Source organism: Chlamydotis macqueenii, chromosome 14 (assembly GCF_036417535.1).
Source record: "Chlamydotis macqueenii isolate bChlMac1 chromosome 14, bChlMac1.mat, whole genome shotgun sequence".
NCBI classification, from domain to species: domain Eukaryota; kingdom Metazoa; phylum Chordata; class Aves; order Otidiformes; family Otididae; genus Chlamydotis; species Chlamydotis macqueenii.
In genome coordinates, this window is record NC_141569.1 from 9,958,072 (window position 1) to 9,984,411 (window position 26,340).

The 26,340-nt window shown below is 43.5% G+C and overlaps 1 protein-coding gene across 1 annotated transcript in view; it reads left to right on the forward strand.

Annotated features, from left to right (window-relative positions):
* The first annotated feature begins 2,158 nt into the window (after positions 1-2,158).
* Positions 2,159-26,340, forward strand: part of ERGIC1 (endoplasmic reticulum-golgi intermediate compartment 1) — a 62,376-nt gene continuing 38,194 nt past the window's right edge. Inside the window, exons 1-2 of the mRNA XM_086758874.1 lie at positions 2,159-2,281; positions 25,366-25,427. Of these exons, the coding sequence (XP_086615000.1) occupies positions 2,262-2,281; positions 25,366-25,427 (82 nt within the window). The 5' untranslated portion in view covers positions 2,159-2,261. The remainder of the gene's footprint in view (positions 2,282-25,365; positions 25,428-26,340) is intronic.

The following is a 26,340-nucleotide window of genomic DNA, read 5'->3' on the forward strand; positions in this document are numbered from 1 at the left end:
TAAGTGAACTGGACCCAATTGGAAAGCTGTCCTGGCGCTGGTCTGTGCCCATTACTTTCTTCAAAGTTTGACCTTTTAGTCGCAAATAAAATCTTCCCAATGCGAGCTCTTACTGTGTTGTGTTCTTGAGCCTGCAAAAGCAACGACTCTTCAAGGCTAGCTCAAGATTTCTTTATCGTGCAAGTGAAGTGCTTTTGTAACCACTTCAGCACTCTCTTGGCTCTTAAGAGAGTCGATGCCTTCGCACAAGACAGTTAATAATAGCTAATGATATCGGCCTTGCCAGGAGCCTAGAGGAGCACTTGGTTGTGTAACTCTAACTTGATAGGCACTGTTTTGTTTTGGTTTTTTTCCACTACAGATAGTAGCCGCCGGCTATGCCTATGTAATTGGTTTGACCTCATCAGAGATGAGAATTGTCTCATTAATTTCAGTGGGTTGTTCAGTTCTGGAGCACAATGCAAAGTGCAGCAGGATTTCATGGCTGATCAGTTAGCAATCTGCTGAATATGCTTGCACAATGCAGTTGGATAATTTAATGTCTGCGATCAAAAAAAACCAATTAGGTATTTTTATCTATTCCCTGGGGGCTTCTGAGGGATGGTGCCTTGTTATTTTGTCCCCGGGATTCCTCCAGTTCAGTTTTGAATATTCCCAGGATGAATTAGTATCTCTTGCTTTGAAAGACGATGGCATTGATTAACAGCTGCGATTCTTCAGTATCTTCTCTGCTTGTTTCAATCTGAATTTCTCTTTTTATCCAGGTATGGGCCTGGTTTCTGGGTGAGAGGAAAAAATGGAAAGATGTCAATCTCCAAGTACAGAGATGATCACAGCAGGAGGAAGAGGAAGAAAGCTGCAGAATCAGTTAGAAAAGCAGTATGTTGCACACAGCATATTTAGATTGCTGTAATTTCCCTCTTTCTCTTGCCCTGCACTTAGACTTAAAAGGCAAGAGTACTTGTACTCTGTTCCTGCACTGTAATCTAAGGCGCACTGTATGTGAGTGGCACTTCACTCCTTAATATAGCAGTGGTCACACTTTACCTGCAGCAAAAAGTCCCTGACTGATGCTATTAGCTGGTGACATTATTAAGGGAAGGACCCGAGGTGGCGTATGGAGCAGTGCGGGATTAGCCATGTGCACTGCATTAACCTCGGCGGGGATGCGGTCTGACAGAAGCTGCAGTACGTCAGACAAAACAGCAAGCCTGGGGAGACGTCTCACCTAAAGAATGGGGAGCTTTTTCTTATTTTATTTATTTGGCCTCCAATAAATCTATAGAAAGGTTTTCAAGAGCAAGTGAAAAAGCCATGCTGGCACCAAAGGAGTTCATCCTCTGCCAGGAGGGCTGTGTGGCGGTGCGAGCCTCAGCTGTGCAGCGGTGCTCCTCCTTCCTTTACGGGCACTTTGAAGAGTGAGGCTTTCCCCAGCCTGTCACTGTGGCTTGGCTCTGTCTGCAAACAGAGAAAAGACTACACTGCAAACATAAGCTGTTACGATTGCCACGCTGAGAATGCAAGAGATGCCTGACAAAACCTGAAACACGGCCACGCTCCGGCCTGCAGGCCCGGACAGTCCCGCTGGGCCGGCTGACGCAGCCCGTGTCCGCAGGCAGCTCAGGAGAGCGTGGAGGACAACGCGCCTTGCTATGGCGGGCAGCGACCGCGGCCAGCCAGCCGCACAGGCCCGAGCCTGCTCTGCCGGGCACCAGCATCTCCGGGCAGCGCCGGAGGCCTGGAGCCCTGCGGCTGTGGGGAGGAAGGTGCTGCCAGGGTCCGGACAGGTGCTGACGGGGGCCCGCGGTGTGGCCTTTGGGGTGCTGTGGGCACCGAGGGGGTCGGCTGGGGGGACCACTATGGTGGCAGGGCATCGGGGGACCACTATGGTTGTGGGCATCGAGGGAGCCCCTCAGAGCGGCGGGGTGCTGAGGGGACCCCTGCGGCCATGGGGGGCGGTGGGGCCCTGAGGAGCTCAGCGGTCCCCGGGGTGCTGCCGGGGAGGCTGGCTGGGGCGCGGCGGGGCAGGCGAGAAGCGGGGTCCGGCCGCAGCCCCCAGCCCCGCCGCCCTGGGGGCCACAGCTCCCGCCGATGCCCGTAACCCGGCGGCGGAAGCAGCGGCCGGCTCCAGCCGCCCAATGGGCTGGTGCTGCGCGGCGGCGGGACCCGTCACTTCCTGCCCCTTGCAGCCGGCGGCAGCGAGGTGAGAGCCGGGGCCGGGGGCGGCGGGGCCCGCAGCCTGCCCGGCGCCCGCTACCAACATGCCCTTTGACTTCAGGAGGTGAGTGCGGCCGGGCGAGCCGCCCGCCCCACCGCGGCCACCGGCCTCGCCCGCCCCTCGGCGGGGCCGCCGCTCCCCACCCGGCCTCCCCCGGCCCCGGGGCGGGCAGCGCGGGCGGCGGTGGGCGCCTCCTGGCCGGGAGCACCCGTGGATGTGAGGCCGCCTCGCAAGGGCGAGGCGAGGGCCGGGCCCGTGGCCGGCTGTGGGTGAGGTGAAACCCGAGGGAGGGAGGGATGGATGGAAGTAGGTCTGGGCAGGGAAGGGATGTGGGAAGCTGGGAGGCTCTGCCAAGCGAGCGGCTGTTCTTATATAACGCTGTTGTGCAAAGCAAAAGGAAGGTGTGTGGAGTTTGGGGCTCCCCCGGGAAGGAGGGGTGGAGCAGCGGGGCCTCGGGGGGTGACAGGGCCCTGCAGCAGGTGTTGGGGTGAAGGTGCTGGGCCCCTTCTCCTCCCGCAGGTCCCCGGGCACCCACAGCAGCTTTAGGAGGTCGCTCGTTACGGTGGGGCTGCCTGCGAGTGAAGCCGGGCACCATGGCTCTAATGGCTGGGAAACAACGTCGACACCTCCAGCCTTGGTTCTGGCGTTTTGAGCAGGTGTGAGTTGTGGGATTTGGCCTTACTGCGAGGTGCCTGCATCCCGTGGGCCATAGCAGTCAGTTTCAGATACCAAAACAGAAGCTAAAAAGACCCCTTTGACTCAAATGGAACTGAAATAGCAACTGTGGGTTCATTTTCTTTTTCAGCCCTTCCTGAACCAAAGATTTGTAGCTTTCTAAACTCATAGATGCCATGACCAAGGTGCACAGATGAGTTTTCTCATGTCGGTTTTATTGGAGCATTAGATTACAATAAAAAATGCATACATTTTTGGGAATTGAGAGATACAGTTGTTGCTTGATGCTTCTCATATAGGACCATCGTGAACCATACATTTGCACCCCTTTGAGATGACAGGGGGAAATGGTGATACTGCAGTTTTTTAGTTCTCCCAAACAAAAGTTGTGCACTTTGTATTTGCTGTAATTCTAAATCAGGCCTCTCATTTATACAGGCTAACAGGATCTTGTATGTGATCCATGAGGCACTATTGAACATGGAGGCAGTTGCTTCTGAATGAAAACTTGCTGAAGCTGAAAACAGCATCTGCTGGATCATGTGGGATCTGGGGCCCAGAGCCCAGTTTCTGCTTTTGTGTAAAATTTGGTAGAAAAATTCTTCTCAGCTTTGGAGACATTCTGCCAGCTGCAAATTCCATTGCCGTCTATTTTCAGACTTGTACAATACATGAACAATAAGAGATCCTGGGTTGTGGTTTTCACTTTGTGATAGCAGATAAAGAAAATGTTATTTCAGATGTCTGTGAAAATGTAATTTTTGTTGGGTCTCAGAATGTGCGCGTGGAAACACTGGCTCACCAGGAGTAATCATCTTAAGAGACAGCCCTAGTGCTTCACTTTGGAATGGAACAAGTAAAGGCTGAGTTGCAGAATTTGTGTTAATGAGTTACAAAAACATAGAGGCACAAGTTCAGATCTGCATTTTAAAGATTCACAATTGCAAATAACGTCTTTGTCATTCAGATTGGAGGATTAGAAATAGACGCTTCAAAGCACCTTCTCAAATAATGTAAGCTTACTGGAGTTCAGCTTTTCTGCACAGATGAATTTTTAAAAGACTGCTGTTGATAGCAAGAACTTTATATTTGATGGTACAGAGAAACTATTGTCACACGCAACAAACCACTTTCCTGTTTTAGAAGCATGAACAGAATTCAGGACTAAAATTTTTGCAAAGGTTAGAGACTGTCTTTTAGCTGTTGTGGTTTTTGTTCATTGTGCAGTCAGTGGAACAAAATCTGTTGAGGTTGGAAAATTTTACTGTTGTAGGTAAAGTATGATGCATACATTAAAAAAACGTGCAGTTGCTTCCTGACAACTATAGAACATACAATCCAATACTCTTAGAGAAATAAGGTTACCACCTGTAGTCAGTTTCTGAATGAAGAGGTGATGTTTTTCATAATGTAAAGTGCAAGGTTTCTTTCAGAGATTTCAACTGGATGTTCTCTTTGCCAGGTGCAGTTTGGCACCCTGTCTTTAGCACACACTTTAAAGTGGCTGTTCTGCCTATGTATGATTAGAGGGTTGGATTGTTAAGAAACTTTTAAAATTGCCCCGACATATCTTCTAGAGTATAAAATTCAGAGTTTCCAAGTGGAAAGGCATTGTGTTCTTCTGGAGGCTACAGACTTCACAGGTCTGTGTTGCTAATGAAGAAATCACTGTCCCTGACTGCTCTACTAGGGCATTTGGGAAGGCAAGTTCTTTTTTTTTTTTGTTGTATCCTCCCCTCACTTAGAGCTTTTATTTTTGATATTTCAGAGTGGCAGAACATTGACAGCTAACATCATTTGTAGAGAGGGGTGTAGTAGACCAACTAGAAGTTTGGGACTCAAGCTCTGTGTCCACACAAAATAGCTCTAAGAGGAATAGTTTGCCATAGTCTCATCTGGAGAAGATAGAGGCACAAATGACAAGTAATGAAAACAGCCCATGACCAAAAAAGTCCCTATTCTTCACCAACTAAAAGTCAAAGCAGGCATTTCTGTCCATGTGACTAAATCTTATTCCTATCTCCTAGACTTATGGGTTCATATTTGGCCAGACTGAAGAACCCAAAGTGCTTGAACATGTTTCTTGGAAGTTGTCTCCATGGGTCAGAGTCTGGTTGGTATCAGATATGGAAGTAGCTTGTTTTGTTACTTGTACTTTTTTGTACTGTACTTTTTCTTTTCTGTAGGACTTCTGTTTTCTTGGTTTATCAATAGTTCCCTTTGCTAATACAAAATGCGTTTAAGTTATAAGTAAAATAATATTTCACAGTAATTTCAAGTGAATAATAATTATTCTATCCCAAGTATCTTTAGGGTTTTACTATTACTTAGTACTTACCTAATGCTTTTCATTTTTCAAAGCATTCCGTTTGCACTAATCTCTACTGTCCTGCTGTGATGTTGGTATGGAACCAGGTTTTCAGCTTCCAGATTGCAGCCTTCAGTACAGATTTGTTCAATGCATGTCACGAGACACCAGCCCTCCTACAGAACTACTAAAGCAGTTTGTATTTCTGGAAGACCTGGTTCTTTCTTATTTTTTAAAACCTATTTGGCTGCAAAAGAGAAACAGATTTCTCCTTGTTGCCTCTCCCTCTGATTTCTTAGAACTTGTGTCAGCAAAGGAGCTTCATACCTATTTGACTGGGGATTTTTGAGGCTTGTTGCTGGAGCTGAAAGGGTATTTCCCCCTCGAGCTTTTAAGACCCAGTGTCACCTGCGTACTTGCAGCATCTGTGGATGGTTAAAATTGTAATTAGATTAAACTGTAAGCCTGGGTCATCTTGAATGGTGATTATGAGCCAGAAGGTTTCCCACATGTTGTGTGATCCAGTTAGCAGGGAGGCTTAGCTTCATTAGCGAATGCCAGTGCTGGACTTTAGACTGCTCTGGTGTTGAGAATTACAGAAGTAAAAATGAAGTGATGTCTGTGCACTGGATGTGGACATAGTAGAGAGAAACGTTGCTGCAAGCTCTCTTGAATCTGTTGGCTTTTATTTGCATCTGCCTATTTGCATGAAAGTTATTGGTGGCTTTGTAGCAGATACTGAAACTTCTGAACTATTTTGGTGGCTTTAACTGATTAGACTGGGAAAAACTAAAATAGACTACTCTGAAATCAAGTTTTTCTTCTAATCGTGGGCACTTCTCAGTTCGGCCCTGGCCACTTTTTTGGCATAGAGTGGCAAATATCCGTGAATCCTTATTTTTATATTTAACTGAGAAATTCAGAATTATATTTTTCACGATTAATTATTGTGATATTTTCATTAGGGTGGGTTTTTTTTTGTTTGATCTTGGGTTTTTATTGTATTTTTCTTTATGGCTTGATAACTTGAATGAAGTAACAGTATATTGTGCTGTTTTGGAGGTCATGGGAAAGGAGCCAGGCTCAGAAGGGATTTAGATTTAAATACTGATTTAGAGTGGAAGTTCTTTGTGGCAAAGACTCTTATTCCATCTGCACAGTACAACGGGCTCCATAGTCAGCTGCTCTTTGGCACATCTGTAATAAATTATACTTTTTATGTGGGTACTCTGCTTCGGATATAAACAACATTTTTGTTGTTTTGGGACACAGGTAAGTCTTTGCATTGGTTCCTGTATGTCTTTTTGAAATCAAATTGTCTGGTCTTAACAGAAGCTGACACACTTCCAACCTTACTGCTTTTAGGAGAGGTGGTATGCTTGGTTTTAATTCAGACCTGAGAGTTGTGATGGTGAATAGGCAAACTGATGCTGAAGACATCTGACCTGGCACGGTTGCAGAATGGTGATACAGACTGCTTCAGCAACATCAGGGGGGTCTCTTTGTCTGCCTTCAATTTCCAACCAGATTAGTGAGGGCACACTGGTAAATTGTAGGCGATTTGGAGTCCAAGGGGAAAAATCTTTTCCGAACCAAGCAACTCCTTGGACAACAATTTCTCATTCACTGGTGAGCCTACGGAAAATAGCTTTATTTCAATCTTCAAGCTTAAGAAAAGAAGGAACAAAGCTCTCTTTCATAATCCTACAATTTTTCTTTCAACAGGTTTGTGAGGGTCATGACTTCAAATCTTTCTGTAACCCCTCAAATCTTACTTGAACTTGTATGGGAGTTGTTTGGCCTGAGTTTGAACATCTTCCAATTATTAAGCAGAAATGGTGATTACATGTTGATTTTGCACTGCCTAATAAATATCAAATGTTAGTGGAAATGTGCATACTTGCTCAGGAGTTTTAATGTGGAATCTCTTTGTGAAGTCTCAACCAGCACCACATTTCTCATCAGATCGTGGTGCTCTGTACTCCATCCAGCTGCTTGCTCTCTCCCAGCACATTGTTTAACTAGCTGCATCAACACACACTAGTTCATTTGGCAAAATTACTCATTGAACTTACTCTACAAGTGGACTCATGGTGCGTCTCCTGTAGAAGGTAACAGCAGCAGGCAGGTGTGTTCTTGGCTGAACTCATGTGGAAAGGACAAGAGAGAAGAATAAACAGCTAAGGCCCGGCTGGTATGGCTTCTCCTGATTAGATGAGCTGTGCCTACTGGTTCATGCATAGCAGTGGCATATCAAAAAGGGCTGCATGTGCCCTGTACTAAGCTGTGCGTGGTCATGGTGGCTTCCACAGTCTTAGCCACTGCCACTTGTACGATGATTTTCTTCAAAATCTTAAATGCCGTAAGTGATTGAGGTGGTAGCCATCCCTCCTGAAATAAACATCTACATTTGTAACTGATGGCTGTAACGTTCTGTGTTGGTGATAGTTGCCTCTCTACACTTTGCAGGCACTTGCACTTTTTCTCTCTAGCCGCTGAAGCCGTAACTGACCGCTTCAGAGCGCCCGGTAACTCTGCAAGCGTATTTTCGTCTTGAGCTGCAGCGGCGTCTGGCAAGCATGTTCCACTTCGCATTGTGCAATGTCGCTGGTAAACAAGCCTTCCAAGTGGTATTGCTGCCACCTTACGTAATTACCAAAGTTGGTTTTGGTGCCAGGCGGTACCATGACTAACTTTGTTTCAACAATAGCCCTTTGAGGGCACCTGAGAAATTATTCTGCAGTCACAGCAGTCAGATGGGCAAGCAGAGTTGTACAGACAGAGTCTATTGATGTTTATGCCACAAATAACTGATTGTACAGAGTGTGCATGTGTGTAAATATTTATTTCTAAGTCTCCTTAATACATTATTTGTATTAAAATATAGTTGGAGTAGAAAACTTTTCCTGAGTAAGCACAGAAGTATTAAGGTCTGGCTTTGTAGGAAAGCCTTGTATTGTTCTGTCTGAACTTCAACTGTCCTCCTTTGTTCACTGGTTGATGACACAGATGCTTTCTTCATGCCATCATAGTTCACTGCTGTGAAAATGACTGAATCATGCTGTAAACAGAGCTGAAGCAATACCACCAGCGTGGACTGAGAAGCTGTGGAAGTTGTTGAGCTCGTATTTTGAAGTGTGCATGTGTATTTTGTAGGCATGTAATTCAAATAGTGGAGGTGGTGAGAAAAGAATAGTCTTGCAATGAGAGAAGAAATGGTGGAATCCTCTGGGTTTTTTTCGTCTTCTGTCCAAGCACAAGCCCTGAAGTGTTGTCAAGGTATTCCTGTACGGAGCCAACTGCCCCCAAAATGGAAAACTTGTTCTCCCTAAAAATTAACTCCAGTCTTGGCACGATCTAAAAAATCTTCCTTACACTGAAGTGTTTGAGTATTTTAGTAGTAGTCATGGCAGACACAAACAAGTAGAGACTGCAGTTAGTTGGACAGTGCAGTTAGGTGCATTTGAATTGTAGGTGTTTGGAAGTTCACTTTTTTGTTTCGTTGGTTTTTAAGGATGTTTCCAAATGAGATGTATCTAGTTTAATCCAGAGAAGCCAGAAAGATTGGCATTTAATAGAAAAGCCTTCAGAATGCTATGTTAATGTACTCAGGCAGGTATTACTGCTAACAGGATTTCAGGCAGTCGTGGTTGCTTAGTATTTATTAAACAGTTGTATCCTAAGGCAGAGGACTTGCCTCCCTGATCGCTGTCCATTTCTGTAGACTGCGTGCTGTAAATAAAACAAGGTTGGAGAACCCACTAAGACACCAATGCAGCCAGTAATGTAAATATGACTTTGTGTTTTCTGATAAAGGTGAAGTCTTGGAGCCTTGCTCAAATTCCACGTCACTCTAAATTGGATGTGACCCTACCAAACTGACATTTGAATCTGACTGCTGCTTTACAACAAGCTGTAGCTGGGCTAACAAGCAGTGGTAAACCTGATCCCCAGCTACAAGTTGCAGCGCTACTGTGGGTCTGTATCAGTAGTGTTTTTGTACTGGGGTGGCAACAATACAGGTGTTTCTTGGAAACTAAGTCAAAACCAGGAACTTCCCTTGGAAGCCAGACGATACATTTGAGCTGTATGTGCTTATAGGTAATACAGTTATATGCAACTGAAAAACAGGACTGACTTGTAGAAATTCTCATCTCTTAGGCTGGAATATAAATAGGAGAACCTGAGCTGGTCACTGCAGGTTTATTGATATTTTTTAGGTTAGATACTGAAAAAGTACAATTAATTTGAATCTCTACTGGGTGCTCTGGGAAAGCGTAAGTTTTTGCCCCTAAATCTTGTGTATTAAGAATGACTTTTGTCCTATAGAAATTCCTTTGGAGGAGAAGCGAGACTTGGTGGTGTGTGTGTATACAGCAGTGAACGCTATTGTCTGCTCCCTCAATCAGAGTTCTGCGATTTGTAACTCTTTTTGGCTTCAGGCAAGTCGCAATTCCTCTCTGAGCCTCAGTTGCTGATTTTTTTCAAAGGGACCTAGCTTCGCTCACTCACTTCACAGAGCAGTGGCTGAGTAGTTTTTCCTTGGGAGTGGTTTTCTTGGCCTGGTCCAGCGTGAGATGGTGAGCCTAGCAGATGTCCCTTCTTGATACGGAGAAATCCCTCTGTCATGCAGTAGGGTATGGTTTGGCTCGTGTGCTTTTGAGGGAAGCTTTATGAAGATCGAGCTGTTTTCTTCACACAGCCCCTCCCTTTTTTTTTCCTTCCCCAAATATTATATTTGTTCATGCTGTTTTGTACAAATCTCTGATTTGTGTGCTGTTCTAGTGCAGCTGTGACTTAAACGTTTCAGAAAGCAGCATCCACAAATCAAATTTACACGGTTCTGATGCTAAATTTGTCTTACCAGATATTGGTTTAAGGTGTTCAGCAGTACAAGGCAGCAAGAGTCTGAATGTCTTGTGATTCCTAGAAGCTGTGGGAAAGACTGTGCTACAGCTGTGTGCTTGTTTTGCTCTGAGTTTTGTATAGGTAATTTCTTGGAAATCACAGCCCAAGTATGAATTTTATTATACATCTGCTAGGGAACAGGACTTTGTGTCTGTGGAGAGAGCTGAGGAGCTGGCTACTGAGGCCAGTCACAGTGGCAATACTGAGAACCAGTAGCTGTGGGCAGCGAGATGGAGCCAGAGGAACAGGGCAGGAGGTAGAGGAACCCTTAGCTGGCAGTTCTCAGACTGGGAAAAGGAGAGATGTTCGGGACTGGGGGCCTCACAAAGGAGGGAATGGGTGAGGGATGGTGCTGGAGGAAGCGTCTGGAGGATGTGATGGTGGGATGTGCTGGGGAGCTGCAAAAGCAAGAATCTCAGAGCTTGAAGGGGATGAAGGCTCCAGGACAGGGAGACGTTCAACTATATGAACAATTTATTTAGTTTGGGCAGCAGCCGTATATATTTAATCCTGTCCCCTGTTCTCTCTGCCTCCATTCTCTCTTTCTGATCTCCATAATACGCTACTACCGCTCAGAAGTACGATCGCTCCTATTACAGTCCAGTGAAGGGCTGGATCCCTTTAAATACCAGTCCCCTTATTTGAACATTTTTTTCCATGACACTTTTCTCCTGTTTTGATGAAGCAGAGTATAGTTTGCTCACCTTATTAAAAATACATTTCTCTTCCATCCTTCATTTTGACACCTGCTTCACTGCCTAAAAGGAAATAAAATGCTTGCTGGCAAGACTCCACCATTGAGTATCTGACATTATAAATACTTTCCTCCTCCTAATTACCTTTGAAATATGTTTGAGCCTAACATTTTATTTTGAAAAGAATGTGTTGTAACACTTCCTCTCTTCCATTCTTCAGTGCCACCTAAAATAGTTTACACTTTTGGCATATTTCAGCAATAGCAATGGCTGTGTATTCCTGGGTGATAGAGAACAAGCTTCTTACACACTAAAAAAATAAGAGCACAAAATTTAGAACATGGTTGACAAAAAGGTATTATACAGGACAGCACAATGGAGTGGGGGAGGCTGGCAGAAAGGAAAAAAACAGGAGAACTAGCTCCTTGGAAACAAATCAATTTGAATGGGAGCAGAATGTATTCATTTTTTGTGCCCGCTTTCTGCAAGTGTTATGAGGATTCATAGTCTTTTATCCTAGAAATAAATAAGTTGGGTTTTTTTCCTATATGATTCTGTACCTGCTAAGTAACTAGCAGACCAGATGACATAATGCCACACAGGCTGATGCCTCTGACGTTCTCTCAGCCCCTTACCCTAAATGTCCAGTTACCCAAAGGCTGGATTATATAATGAATGACAGTCCTCCTGGCTAACCTTGTTTTGCTGTTCTCAGTACTCCTCCTTGTTTCAGAAACTTCCTCTATTAGTTTCATTATGTTCTTGGAACTAGAATTAAAAGGGAGGAGCTGGCTGGCAAGGAAACCTATTCCTGCATTTCACTCCTGGGCTTAAAAGCGTGGAGAGTCAGCAGGTCAAAAAAAAATTATTTGGAGGATCATGCTTTGAAAATTGGTGTGATGTTGGGAGTTAAAACTCAGTCACACAGAATTTGAAATTTGCAGTCTTCACCTGCTTGCAGTACAGGTAAACTAGTTTAAAACCACATTAGCCCCTCTACCTCCTTGTCTGGTTCTTCACATATCAGAGCTTGCTTAAAGTAGTTCAGGATTGAACAGTTTGCAACGTATTTCTGAAGCCTTGAGAGTTTGTCCATTGAAGCTCAACTTCTGCAGTATGTGTGTTAATACCCTATTGTGTGTAAATGAGGACTAGCTGATTACTTAATGATGTTTGCATATTATCTGCTGTTACGCAGGTGTTAATCTTATAAAATGTGTTAATAACTGCTTGGTATTTACAAGTATCAGCTTATTAGTCCTGCTTTAAATCTTTATTTGCATCTCAAACTCGCATTCAGGACCAAGCTTTGGTAGCTGTATATTCAGTGTTTATTTTCCGTGTGAAACTTAGATTAACAGGATCACTTATTTTACTTTCCACATGCTTCAAAGTTTGTGTCTCAGTTCACAAAGCCATTCCAGATCAAGACTGTTCTTAAACGTGCACTCTAGGCACAACCCTGCTAGTGAACCAAGGCTTAGCTCTCGCAGCGTGCATCCGGTTTGTATTCATAAGCATGTCTTCCTGGAGCTTTCTTGGTACAGACCTTCAAAAGAAGTTGAAACTTTCAGCAGTAATAGTTGGTATTTTTGCAGAGTTTTTCATCTGTAGATTTCAACATGCTTGATGAAAAGTGGGCAAATGTCACCAGGTGCCACTGCAAAGTGAAGAAGCTGAAGAAGAGAGGTTTAATTGAGTGGAACAGAAGTTACGCTGTGAGTCACTGCTGGAAGCAGAGCAGAATTCAGGTCTGTTGGCTCCCACTGCTGCATCCCCTTCGCAGGATCGCAGCGTGGCTGTCCCAGAAGCTGTCCTGAGCTGCTCTCTGCACGTTATGTTCTCATCAATTTCATTTAAACAAAAAATTAACAATTACAAGATGAAGTGCTCAGAGTCAGTAGTTCCTGTTTTTTTCCCCTCCTGCTGACTTCCTGCCATTGTTTTCCCACCCTATAAAACAGTAATAGATTGCACCTACTTTGTTGGAAGAAGAGTTATTATCTTTTATCTGTGCTGGATTGTGTAGGAGCTAAGTGTTCTTAAAGGGTTGTCGGAGCACGCACTTGCCTTTGGATGGGAAGAAGAGCAGGGTGATCTAAAGAAAGGACCTCAGAATGAAATATTGAACTAATATTTCTCCATAAAAATAGAAAAATTAATGCTTCCTATATATTAGAGGAAGGCATTATGATAAGGCACCTCTACTTGCTTTGGACTGTTTTACAGTGAATTTACTGGTGTGTAGAAATTCTTCTTTCTTTGATAGATCTATGGAACAAAATTGTGGCACTTTTTTTCCAGAACAGATACAGCAAGGACCATAAGAAGTTGAAAATGCATAGAGAATTGAAATTCACTGCTTTTTTTTTGAGTAAAGTAAGAGAGGTTTTACTCTAAAAAGACATGCTGTCCTTGATGCTTCCCCGATTAAAAACAAAACAAAATAACCCACGAGAATTAGTTCTAACAGAACTTCTACTCTGTAAATCTTGTCATTTGATTTTTATGCTCTTTCCGGTGCTCTTAAGAGAAAGAGACACTCTTGTGTTCTGACATTTCTGTAGAGGGAACACTGCGGTTCAGATAGCTTCCCTTTCTCTGTCATTTAGAGGTCTCCAGCCCACTTACTCAAGAGTTGATTTCTCTCAAGCCCACACTTTCCTAATTTAGGGACTTGCTCCAAACTGCTAGTCAGACCAGCTCTGACTTTTTTTTTTTTTAGTAGCAGCTTTCAAGCATCTGCGGTACGTAATCCAGCCTACAAAATTGCTGAGTAGTCTTCTGTATCACCTGTCCACCTGTCTGCTCATTCCTCTCCTCTCCCAGGGGAGTCCGATGATGACCAGCGCCTCTCTGGGTCACTAAGAAGAGGGAAGTCTTGCCCCATTTGTTCCTTTATTGTCATTGTCACAGATACTAGTTGTTCTCCAGGACCACCCTCTTTACTGTTTTGATTATTTCAAATATTCTGTCATTAGACACATGGAATGGAGTAACTGGTCTTTCAGGCCATCTCTGCATATGCTAGGAGTCAGCCTGCTGTTACACTGTTGAATAAAAACAATTTAACAAGTAAGAGGCTAATCTTTTTCTCTCCTCCTGTTCATAGTAGTTCTAGGTATGGTTTTAACAACTGTAAACAATAAAAATCCCCCTAATGATTTCAGACAGGTGCCTAGGATTTTATTTTTATTTTTTAAGTAGATGGTCTTTTGTTAATCAAGAGAGCGCTATGTGTGCAAACCTGACTCAGCTGTCGTGTTTGTTCTGCCTTTACATTTCCCTCAGTTTGAACTGTCACATTGAAAACTAAATTGCTGGTTTTAGATGTATCCATCACACGAAAGTAACAGCTTTACTTTTTAAGATCTTACTGTGAGTGTCTGATGTGCTTCCTAGGAAGGAACAAAGCCAGAAAGGTATGCTCTGTGTTAGAGGGGCTGGCTGGTGGAGTGAGGATGTGTGTTAGCCTGCTTGTTTTTATTTAGAGTTAAATGGTCTCTGAAGAGGTTAAAAGCTCCCTACGGCTGAGTGCCTGGTGGCTTCTGCTGTTCTGTTGGTGTGGTTGGCCGGCTCCTACTGCCCAGCATTCAAAGGCTGCTAAGGCCGCTTTGTTGACAGAGTGGGGATGAATTATCCCAAAGTCATTATTTGAGAGCAATGACCCAAGGAAACAGAGGAACAGTTACTGCCTGGTAAACAACCTTTTTCTTTTAAGCTCCTAAGTGATTTGATTTTTTGGCTTAAAATCTTTTGTTCTTAGAATCATAGAATGGTTTAGGTTGGAAGGGACCTTAAAGATCCTGTAATTCCAGCCCCCGTGCCCTGGGCAGGAACCTTCCACCAAACCAGGTCGCTCAAACCCCCATCCAGCCTGGCCTTGAACCCTTCCAGGGATGGGGCATCTACAGCTTCTCTCGACAACTTGTTCCAGTGCCTCACCACCCTCAGAGTGAAGAATTTCTTCCTTGTAGCTAATCTAAATCTGTCCTCTTTCAGTTTAAAGACATTATTCCTTGTCTTGTCACTACATGTCTGTGTCAAAAGTCCCTCTCTAGCCTTCTACAAGCCCCTTGTAGGTACTGGAAGGCTGCTATAAGGTCTATATATCCACCAACACTGTAACCCCATTGTAGAAGGCCACCAAATTTGTCAGGCACTATTTGCCCTTACTGAAGCTGTGTTGGCTGTCACCAATCACCTCCTTATTTTCCATGTGCCTTAGCATAGTTTCCAGAAGGATCTGCTCCATAATCTTGCCAGGCACAGAGGTGAGACTGACTGGCTGTAGTTCCCTGGATCTTCCTTTTTTCCCTTTTTATAAATGAGGGTTATGTTACCTCTTTTCCACTTGATGGGAACTTCATCGGACTGCCACGACTTCTCAAATATGACGGATGACGGCTTAGGAACTTCATCTGCCAGTTCTTTCAGGACTCGCGGATGCATGTCATCAGGTCCCACCTGCACCTTCAGGTTCCTTAGGTGGTTTTGAACCTGCTCTTCTCCTACAGTAGGCAGTTCTTCATTCTCCCAATTCCTACCTTTGCCTTCTGTGACTTGGGCAGTCTGACTAGAGCACTTGGCAGTGAAGACTGAGGCAAAAAAATCGTTGAGTACCTCAGCCTTCTCTGGATTCCAGGTAACCAGGTCTCCTGTTTCCTTCTGGAGAGGATTCACATTTTCCCTAGTCTTCCTTTTATCACCACTGTATCTTCTTCTAGTAGCACTAGAGTATTCTATATGTTTTCCTAGTTTCTCTTAGTTTTTCTAGAACCTTGTAATATCTTTTTTTCTTTATTTTTAAAAATATCTATTTCAAAGAAGCAGTGAGAGAGGAAGTCCTGGGGCAGCAATTTCTTCCCTTCTTAGACTAGTAGCTACAGCCTGAGAATGTGTTTTACTTCATATTTGTGTTGTGGAGTAGGAGGAGTGCCGGTTACTAGATGTTTCAGTGGGTGTTCTCTGTAAGCCAGCTCTTTTGCCGAGTTGCTTCATGAAACCTCTAAAACGTCTTGGTGAGCACAGACCCCATCATGCCTCGAGCTGTTGGAGAGGCAGGTTTTCTCATATGCACTTTGTACTTCTGATTCTTAAGCTTTGGTTAGGTGATGGACATCTCTTTGCCTTAGCAGTCAGCAGATCACAAAGGTACAAATGCTCCTTGACACAAACCAGCATGCCTTTGGTGGGAAGGTTTCTCTAGAAATACCACTGGCTGCTAAAGGAAGGGTGTTTCCCTTTTGCCATTAGTCTCCAGCCTGAATGATGTTGCTCTGACAACAGTCTTCTTCATAGCTTCCTTTTCATTCTGTGAATTCACATAGAAGATATCGAGTATGGCCTCTCTTTTTTTTTTTTCCCTTCTGCTTCCAAGCTACACTGATTTTGGGGCGCAGAAGGAAACTTCTGAGACAGACGTAGTGACTAAATTCTGATCTCCCTTTTGCAACACCAACCTGTGCTGAAGTTTTCCTGGAGAGAGAAAATTGAGTTTGTTTGTGCACAGTCGTCTTGGATTAAGTCCATCTGACATTCAGACTTACATTTATCATGACTGAGTTTCTTTGTGCTTCCCACGTCCTCCTTGTAAATGAGAAAGCATTTTATGCAAAGTGAATCGCTGGATTCTCAACTGTAAGTGGTATCTCTGTTGAGTGCCTTAATAGCAGCAGGTATTGAATGAATCATAGTCCGTTAACTCATCTGCTGTCTGTAGGGATGCTTCTTCCACAGGTGGTAGCAGCAGTAACACAAGGAAAGTAAGTTGTGCAGTAGCCCATACTGAGGATGGGTTGAAAACCCTTCAGAGCCGTCGTTCCAGCTCATTTCATGTGCACTTAAACGTGTTTCCTGAAGTGGGGTTGAGGTTGCTCATTCTTCTCTCCCCACTTCACACCCGCCTTGGTTTCCTGAACTGCTAATGCACCTCTTCTGTCATGAAATGACAAACTTAAAAATAGATACAGCTGTACAAATCTAGTGGGAAGCGCTGATTGTCTGTCACTGCATCAGATCTATAGCTCCTGTGGGGAACCGAATAAAGGTGACTCAACCAATCATCTCTGATCTCTGAATCATATGTCCTGTAATACAGCAATAAACCAGAAGTGTTTGAGGAGGCAGATGGGAAAAGAGGAAGAATAAAAGTGTGTAGAGTGACAAATCCCGAGGTTATGTCCTTGTCTCCAGGGAAAATTAATTCTTCTCAAAGTTAAGCATGGTTCGTCTCTCCAGTGGCAGCTGAATAGAAATAGTTGGCTGGATTTGCTGATGTGTACATGCAGTAATTAAAGAGTCTGGTGTAATTCAGAAGGATGTGGCCTAAAAATGAATTTATTTAGAGTGTCTAAATGGTAGATGGTAGATGATCTCAAAGAAGAGAAGACACTGTATGTTTTCTAACCTGTTATCAGACAAAGCTGCCTCAAGATGACTCTTACGGAAGATGAAATGGATACCTGCGTGGGCTTTCTGTCCAAGGTTGTGTTTAGCAGTTGCCTTACTCTTTGTGTACCTTTCACAGTCTTTGTAGTTTTCATCAAAAGCAGTCTGAGGTGCTTGTTTTGAATGAATATAGGTTCCTAGAAATGCACTCTGGGGCAGAGTTTTTTCTATTCATTTGAAAAAAAAAAAAACCCAAACCAGTATAATTAACAAATAGAGTGCTTTATCTTCATTTGACAAAAAGCACCTTATTTTTGGAAGAATGAGTTTCTTAAAAGTTAAGGTGTCTAATCTGCGTGGGATACCCCTGTGGTGGTGTATTTCTTGAATGTGGCGAGTACAGTGTGTAATGGCAGAAATTCTCCTCCACGTTGTAGCTCCATTTTCTGGTGAGTACGTAAAGAATAGACTGTAAGAAACAGGCAAGCTCTTTGTTACGTTAGTCAGGGATTGCTGTGTATGTGGAGAAATACTGACATCAAGCTTTCTCACGTTCTTGATATTTGAGGCCTGCAGCCGTACCTTGTTTCACTTTGTGGACCAGAGAGCTTGGTCTACAAATTCAGTGTTAGCTGGCGTGACACCTCTTAAAGCTTGCTTTCGTAGTGCAGGAAAGGGTCAGTGGTTTGAGTGTGACACAGTCATGTTTTTGAAAAGGTTCTGGAAAGACAGACTTACTCCTGCTTTCTGACTTACGCAGCTGTTTTGGGAATGAATTAACCTGTACTGCAAATGCATAGATACTGTGTGAGAAGAGGGAATTTCAACAGATTTCTGAGTGATACAACCCATATCAATGCCCCACAACCTCCCACTGAAGTGCTGACTGCCACTGAAGAAAGGGTTTATTATTTCTTTGCTCATTTGTGCTGTATGATTTAAACTTCATGAAATGTTTAACCAAGGGCTTTTGTTGATCCAGGAAGCCATCTCAGCTGGGGAAGGTATGTTATTCTTAATTTCTTCAGACAACCAACCAGCCTCTGTGTATGCGTCATAGGTGCCTTACCTTTCTCTTTTTCAACCTGCAGCCCTTCTGTTTCTCAGAGCAGTCATGTTTCTTACCAAGAAGGAAGCAATGAGGGCTGGAGTTTTTGCTGACCTTTTGGGGCAGTTCAGGCTGTGAGGCTTCACCAGTTGGCTTTTCCTTATCTGGGTTTTCCCCTGTATATTGGAAACCCTAGGGACATCTCCCTCATTCCCTTTTTCTTCTCTTTGAGAGACATTATGGTATCTGCTAGATTGTGATGGAGATGTTGCTCCCTTCTTATAATGAATGAGCACTTGTCCAGCGCTGGGTCTCCAATATGCGGCACCTTGGAATACAAACACTGGCTCCGCAGTTCTTCAGATTTCTTATTGCAGTAGCAACATAATCTTTATAGTATTTTCAAAGTTAACTTTTTCTATCTGTACTTGATAATCTTCCCTTTGTCTAGCTTAGTCAAATCTGCTGTAAAATTTCAGTTATTTGGTTAACTTGATAGTTAAGTTACATTTCTGCTGTTAAATGTGTTGTTCTTGCAAGTCACTCCCAGTAGAGTTATTTGTTAATGAAGCAAATGGGTTCAGCAGCACCAGGCCATCTCCTTTTTTCAAACAGATCTCAAAGCTGCTGATGTGCAGTAGAATTAAGGGAGTTGTTCACTGTGCACTGGGCTCGTTATTGTGAGTGAGTAATGTCACCAGGAATTAGTGACCTCAACTTCAAATGTGGTATTTGCTGAAAAATAGATGGCACTTCCAAAATCCGGTTAATGCGGGAGGTGGAGAACCAAGCGTTGTTCCAACACGCACGTTCTTCTGTGTGAATCACAGCCAGGGACCCTTGCTGCTAAGGCAAGATGACAAGATGTATTTGCGCCACCATTGAGCTGCTAAAGGTGGAATGTCAGCCATGGTATTGATTTTAAATTTTCTTTTAAATCATCTTTGACATCAGAAATGTAATTTGCTGTAATGAATGATCGTGTTCTCTGAACACCATCCCCTGTCAGTACGTGCTGCAGAAGTACCTACAGTAGAGCCAATATGCTTCAGAAAGACAACTAATGTTTAAATACTCAGTTCTTCTGGGGAAAAAACATAATCTGCCTAAAGAACAAAACCATTTTTCCCCGATCTGTGAGCATTAAAGCTAAATTTCTGAGTCATCTGAGGAGTGGAAAGGGATGAAAATTTATGTTTGCTGATTTACGGTGCCTGAATTCTATTCTGTGCCCAAGTGCCATATGTGAAAGCGGAGCACTTTTACTTGGCTGCTTGATTAACTGGAATCCAAAATACAGTCCAAGAGCTGCAAAACAATCTTGCCCGTTAGTTAAATCAGTAGAAAGAGACTTTGCAGAAGGGTACATGAAAACATCCCAGTGCTACTCGCTCCACAGTTGTGTGTCAGTGCTCCGCAGACAGAGCTGAAGCATCGGCGGTCTCTTTGCAGTGACTCCGCGCAGTGAGTCAGTAGGAAGGGAGATTTGTAAGCTGTGCGCTGAATGTCTGCCCTAGGTGACATGTCCAGTGCATTGCTCCTTTGGTTTTGAGTCAGGGAGGGGTAAGCATGCTTGAGGGTTGCAAGAAATGCTGTAAACTGAAGGAGGAATTGTGTTCTTCCTTCTTTGATATGAACTCCTTTGGATATTGAAGTTTCCCTTTTCTACAAGACATTCAAATTTAACCACCGTCTAGTTAATTCTACTTACAAGTTGGGGTTTTTTTTAATTGCCTCAAGTTCTTTGCTTCTTGCTTGTGAAGAAGTTAACAGCATCTTACAGAGATGTACTGTAGCAGTTTTATTGAAGCTCTTTTTCAGACACCGAAGATGTCAAAGAGGATTTTTCTGTTTGGGGAGGTGATAATCTTCAGTTGAAATAATGTATTTATGACTTCATTTCCTGAAATATTTCAGATCCAGACTTGAAACTGGTCAAGTGTATATAAAGCACGTGCTGGCAGAGGGCCCTGCCCGTAGCAGCTCCTGCTGAGGGAGTGAGCTCATCTCTGTTCTCAGGGCAGGCACTTGAGGTATCTACTCTACAAAAAAGTACAGTGTTTGGGTAGACATCTTCTGTCCTCCGTCACCCATCTTGCACTGTCAATCTGATAGATTTGAGAGGGAAGTCAGGAATCACCCCAGGGCTGATGATGTTGGCTTGCTTCATTCTGTTTGACCTGCCATTGCCTCTGCGCAGCCAGCCTTGGACATGATTGCTTGTGGCTGTCCCACTCAGATGAGCACTACTGCATCTGCCGCTGGCTTGTTAAACACTTTGGTGCTTTCTGTGGCTCTAGGAGATCCTGAAAAGTTAACACAAAGAATGTATACTTCTATCTGAAGAAAAAAAAATGTTTAAATAGCAGCAGCTCATATTAATCTAGATACAGCTTTTGAAGTCCATCTAATTCATCCTTTTGTTTGGCTCCATTGATGTGTCCCCATCTGCAGTTGTACCTCGCTATCCGCTTGTGCAACTGCAGTAAGATGAGACTAAACGTGTAATTTCTATGTTTCTGAGAGAGCTGTTGGACACCTGTCCATCAGACAGCAGGACTGCTGCCTCATCGTGCCAAGGTTTGTGAATTCTCTGTTTGAACCTGTTTAAGAATGATCCTTGTGCTGCTCTTCTTTACAATGCTGTTTGATCAGTTTGTTGACATTCCTGTCAGGGAGGTAAGAAAGTATTTGGTTACGTCCTTTCAGCATTGGATTGAGAAAAAAAAATTACTGTAGCATTCCCTGATGTTAGTTATGAATTTTGGTTCCTTTGAAACTCTAACATTGCCAAATAGCCTTTTTTTATTTCTTTGTTTGCGACCGTGCTCTCCATTGAAAGAAGAGAGAATAGATATACACTGGATGTGTCAGGAAATTCCTTTGTTATACTGATGACAGCCTAGTTCTATCTTTAGCCTTGTATTCTGGTACTGCAAGGTCCAGCCCTCCCTTTATGAGGATACGTATGACCTGGAGGAAGAATTTTCCTAGCAAAAAGTTTGTTGTTTCCACTCTGCAGCCGTGTCAGTTGATTGAATCAAAGACATTACTTCGCCTTACAAGTCTTGCTTTTCTGAGTGAAGGATGAAAGTTGCCAAAAGCTAGATATAAATAAAGCGCTGGTCGTCCTGTGGAAACTACATGTGCATGCTTTGTAAGCGTAAAGTAATACATCCCTGCGTGAAAGCGGGGTAAACCGCTGTGCAGTACTGCAGGTTAAGAGAGCTCACTTAGCAGTTACTGTGAGGCCGTGAACGTGCTGTAAATCTACATCCTGGTTTCTCATGGTCATTTTGGATACGACCACAGGGCATCAAAGTGGATATTCACGGTGTAGTACAGCATGTCTCGCTGTGTTATGAGCTGGCTGGCGTAACCTTTCTGAACATCCAGTCTTCCTCCAGCATTAGTAATATCTTCCACTGCTTTGAATGTGCCAGTATCTGAGATTTGTAAGGCAGCTTTTGCAATACATAGAGCACAAGGTTCCTCTCTGTTCCCAGGGTACAAATACTCTTCCAAGTGACCAATGCCTCAGGAACCTGGAGGCTTAGTGGAATTTTTACTGCAGGTAGGTCCTTGCAGGAACATCTGACCTGAGGGCAAGTAAAACCTGTTGCCCTTTACCATGCATACAACTCCATGGCCTCCTCCCTCATACATTACAAATCATCTGCGGTGTCTAATCCTCATTCTTTCCTCTTCTCAGGACAGTGTAAGTGATGCCTTGAAATTGCTTTGAGCTCTGTGACATAGGCCCTGGTGGCAAAAGGAGAGGGGTTTGTCTAGTAGAGTCTAGAAGTTAATCCTATTTTTAACCCTTAGGTCTGATAGGAGCTATGGTTTCACAAATCTCTGATTTCTTGGGGTGTAGGGTCTCCTGTTACAATAACTTGTCAACTTCATGGATTTGTTTGAGAAGTTTACCTGATTTAGTGAATTATTAGAATTATATGTAATTAATGAGGCCTTCTTTGGGGTTCCATCCTCTGCTTGCTCTTCAGATGTCATATCTTTTGTGTCTCACAAACATACTTTTCAAGCTGTCATTGAATTCCCTGCAATTTTTTTTTCTTATTTTAACTCCAAGTTTAAATCAGAGTTGAGAAGATAGCTCTGTTCCCTGGCCATGCCAACATCTCCATCCTTCTCTTCGAAGCCTGATGTCTTGCTATCCTTTTGGGCTTCCAGCTTGCTCTTCTCTGAATGCATAAACCCCACTACTGTTTTTCACCATCCTGAATCAGACTAAGCTTGTACTGTCTCAAGCTGTGGTCAGTATCAGATGCTTTATGGGAAGATGCCTGGGACCCTGAAGAGTATTTTTCCTTTACCAAAGTATAAACCCTCCTAATCCAGAGCATGTATTTTCCAAGCAGATGAATGTTCTCCTAGGATACATTCACATATCCAGTCCTTTTTCCTCTGGTTTGGTAGTCTCTTGGACTTACCGGTATCTTGTGTCCGTGAGCAAAAGCTAGCCAACAGAGTTTGTCTCTTATTCCAAACCTGTCTCTTTCCGTTCCCTTGCTGTTAACTTTAATTGTTTTGATCGTTTCAACATCCTTCTGCAAGCTGAAATACACCTCCTCTGCTGCTTGAGTCAGGTTCTGGATGTTGTCCTTAAAGCTTCTGCGTTCATCCATAAGATCTCGACTGAACTTTCCTCCTTCCTCCCTGCCATCCAGTCTGCTCTCATTGCTTCTTTTGCATACGTTGTCTGCTCGTGATTCTGTGTTGCTCCTTAGTGTCTGTCCTTATCTAAAAAGGTGTTCATTCTACAAAACGAAGCCGTTAAAGCTTCATACGGTCCTCCTGGGTTGTTCTGTGCTCTTACTGTATGTGCCTCTAGACTGTAAGTTCAAGGCTGGGACGCTGTTTACCGGGTGTCCTTTGCTTAGCAAGCGGTGTACGCTCACTGTGCTCACACATTAAGTGATCCTGAAAGTGATTTAAGGGCCTCAGGTGACAACTGTTGTGAATGTGCTGTACTGTGCTCACAGGGAGGCTTCAGACTGTAAGGGCAGACCCGAGAGTTCTCAAAACTCCAGGCAAATCAGATCCAGAGACGTGCTTAAAGCCCTTTTTAGCTGTGTGTCGTGGTAGTAGAGGAGAGAGGGGATGTAACATGGTGGTAGAAGAGATGGGAAGCAGAATAGCACCGAGAGGGCAGACTGCCTTTTAAGCACTTAAAGCCAGGCGATGAACATGGCTGGGAGCCTTCGATCACTTTCTGTAGTGTCTTTGCCTAATCCTAGCTTACTTACGGCATGTAAAAATTTGTGGGGTTTGGGTGTGATTAAAATGTCAGTCTGAGAGGAGAGAAGCCTGCCATGACATCAGCTTTCCACTGAGTTATTTAAAAAGCTTTTTATTTTTTTTTTATCCTATGATGGGTCATCATTTTAAAACTAGTAAATATTTCTCGTTGTAAGAACAAACTTCCTTTTATAGTATCCACATGCTGCTTTTTTAACTGAATCCAGCATAGAGCTATTTCCTATTTCTAACAGGAGTGTTCAGTCACATTCAGCAGCTCTTGCATGTTCATGTGCTCTCTCTGTCTTTCTCTCTCAGCTTTTTTAGCCCTGTTGATCTATTATTGTGACTTTGGCGAGACGATGCCGGCTTTCAGCATTTAATGGGCTGTGAGCAGGAGCCATCAGCTACTTCCTCTGGCTGTGAGACCATGAAGTCATCAGCTACTCTGGGTTGCTTTACCATCCGCTGCTGCTGTTGCTTTGGTGTATGTGGAAAGAATGTAAACAGAACTTTCCAGATGTTCTCGGGGTAGCTGGAGAGCCATAAATGGACTGTTTGCTTCAGGAATATTACTAATCTATTTAGGAGATGGCAGTGAATAGAGTCATAAAAACACATAGCTCCATGCGTATCCTGTGCAGCGTGCTCTGTCACATGTATCACACTGGGCTGTTGGAACAGTTAAGTGATTACCTAGCTTGTTCAGGACCTGAGCTGAGCAGATGAACTATCTTTCTACTTGCTCTCCTTCCCTCCCTTACTCTCCTTCTACACAACGTCCATCTAGTCTCATGCAAGGCAAATGCTGTTTTGTTCACTCGAGTGCCTCCAAGTTGCCAGTGATCTCAACAGATGAAGAGTGAAGAAAAGAAAGATGATCTAGTTTTTAAACTCCCAGTATATTTGGTGTAGTGGGAAGTACCGAATAAACATGGGGGTTTTTCATCTTTGTGCAATATAGAGTAGGAATTTGGAAGCCGGTGAATCTTATGCCTCTCCAGGGCTGGAAAAAGCATCAAATCTCACTGACTTGTGGTATATCCAAAAAAAGTCTGTTTGGGGGGAGAGCCAGTCACTTCCTTCTTTAGGGGGTGTGTATGTTTTTAGTTCATTAATTAATTTTTATGAGTGGTGGAAAAACTGATGTCAGACCTGCATTGCGGCTGAACATGCAGAAACACAAGGTTGTAGGCAATAATACAGCTAACATCATAAGGGCAGTGAAAGTTTAACCACGGAGAGTTTAAAATAGCAGAGCTGAGCCATATGGATATTAAAAGATATGACTGAATCAAAACAAAGGTCTAATATTAAACTAGATTTTGCTGGGGGAGTAGCAAACTTCTTGGCTTAATTTCTCTTGTGTATGCAGTGTCCAAGGGCAGGTTTCTTGTCTTGATTTCTGACTTTGGTATTGTCAGTTTCTGGCTATTGTAGGATAAAAACTACAAGGGGCAATATAGGTTGTGTCTCACTGTTTTTTTTTGCCAGGCCTCTTTATTCAGGAGTCTGTAGAGTATCCTTTTCCTTTTACAGTGGTCTGTAAACTTGTCCAGCACGCCTTCTTCCCTGGCACCTCTCACAGTTCAGATTGCATGGATCCATTGACAGCAAGGCAGAGGGAGGCGGAGAGAAGTGCTGTGGAAATTGGGGCCAAGAAGGAGTGCAGTTACATAATTGTACAAAAGGAAAAGGATTTTTTGTTTTGTTTCCTTTTTCCTTCTCATACGCTTTTCAAACTGAAAAAATGTTGTTGGAAAGCTGGATGGAAAAACTTCAGCGTCATTCATCCCTGCGGGGACATGAAATGTATTGAAATATTCCACCTGTTTTATGGCTGTTGCTTTTCCTCTTTCAGGTTTGACATCTACAGGAAGGTGCCAAAAGACCTTACACAGCCAACCTACACAGGGGCTATTAGTAAGTAATACTTCTTTTTTATGTCCTTGCATACCCCTGGTCTAAAATTAAAGATCTTTTGGCTTCTCTGTCTCCGGGGAATTTTTTTAAAGGGATATTAAACACTAGAAACAGTATCCTTGGTTGCTGCGACAGCTCATTTTGCCCTGGCTGTCAGGTTGTACTAAACAGTGGAGTAGTTTGCATGGATTTACAATCTCAGCAACAAAAAGCAGTAAAGGTGTACTGTCATGAGAGGGAGCTGCTAAAAGCTACCACCGAAATACCCACTCTGCTAGCTACTGAAGTAGCTAGAGAGCTTTTTGCTAGTGTCTTCCCATGAACAGAAGCTGAGTCTGCTCCAAACACTGGTGGGAGTCAGATTTTTTTTTTTTTTTTTTTACCTCTCTCTGATAGGCATCCCCTCAGTCGTTGGTAGCAGTGCCATTCACAGTTAGTGTACCCAGGCATGTGGCTTCCTGAAGAAACTTGAGGAACCAAACTACTGCAAACAGAGAATCCAGGTTCTGAATTCTGGAGCAGTAAGGAGCAGTGTGGGTGGCAACATGCAGTGGGAAGCAGTGAGGATTATTTGGGAAACACATATTCATCTGATGTTGTAGGTAGGACTAATGAGCAGAGATCTTATTTTGTTGTTATTTGTCATGCTTTTAAAGGAGAAAAATTATTTGGTCAGAAAGCACCGATAGCAATCCACTCTCACTCCTGTGTATCAATACATAGACTTTGGCTGATATGAATCTCTTGCCTTGGGCCCCTTTTCCTTCCTTCCTCCTCCTGAGGGAGGCTGTAGGCTGAGTAATGCAATTTCACACAATTACATGCACTGAGCGCGCTGTGCGGAGTGGTAAACATTGATCAGGTTGATCCTGCCAGGCCTGTAATTAGACGCCTAATGCAGCTTTCCTGTTCC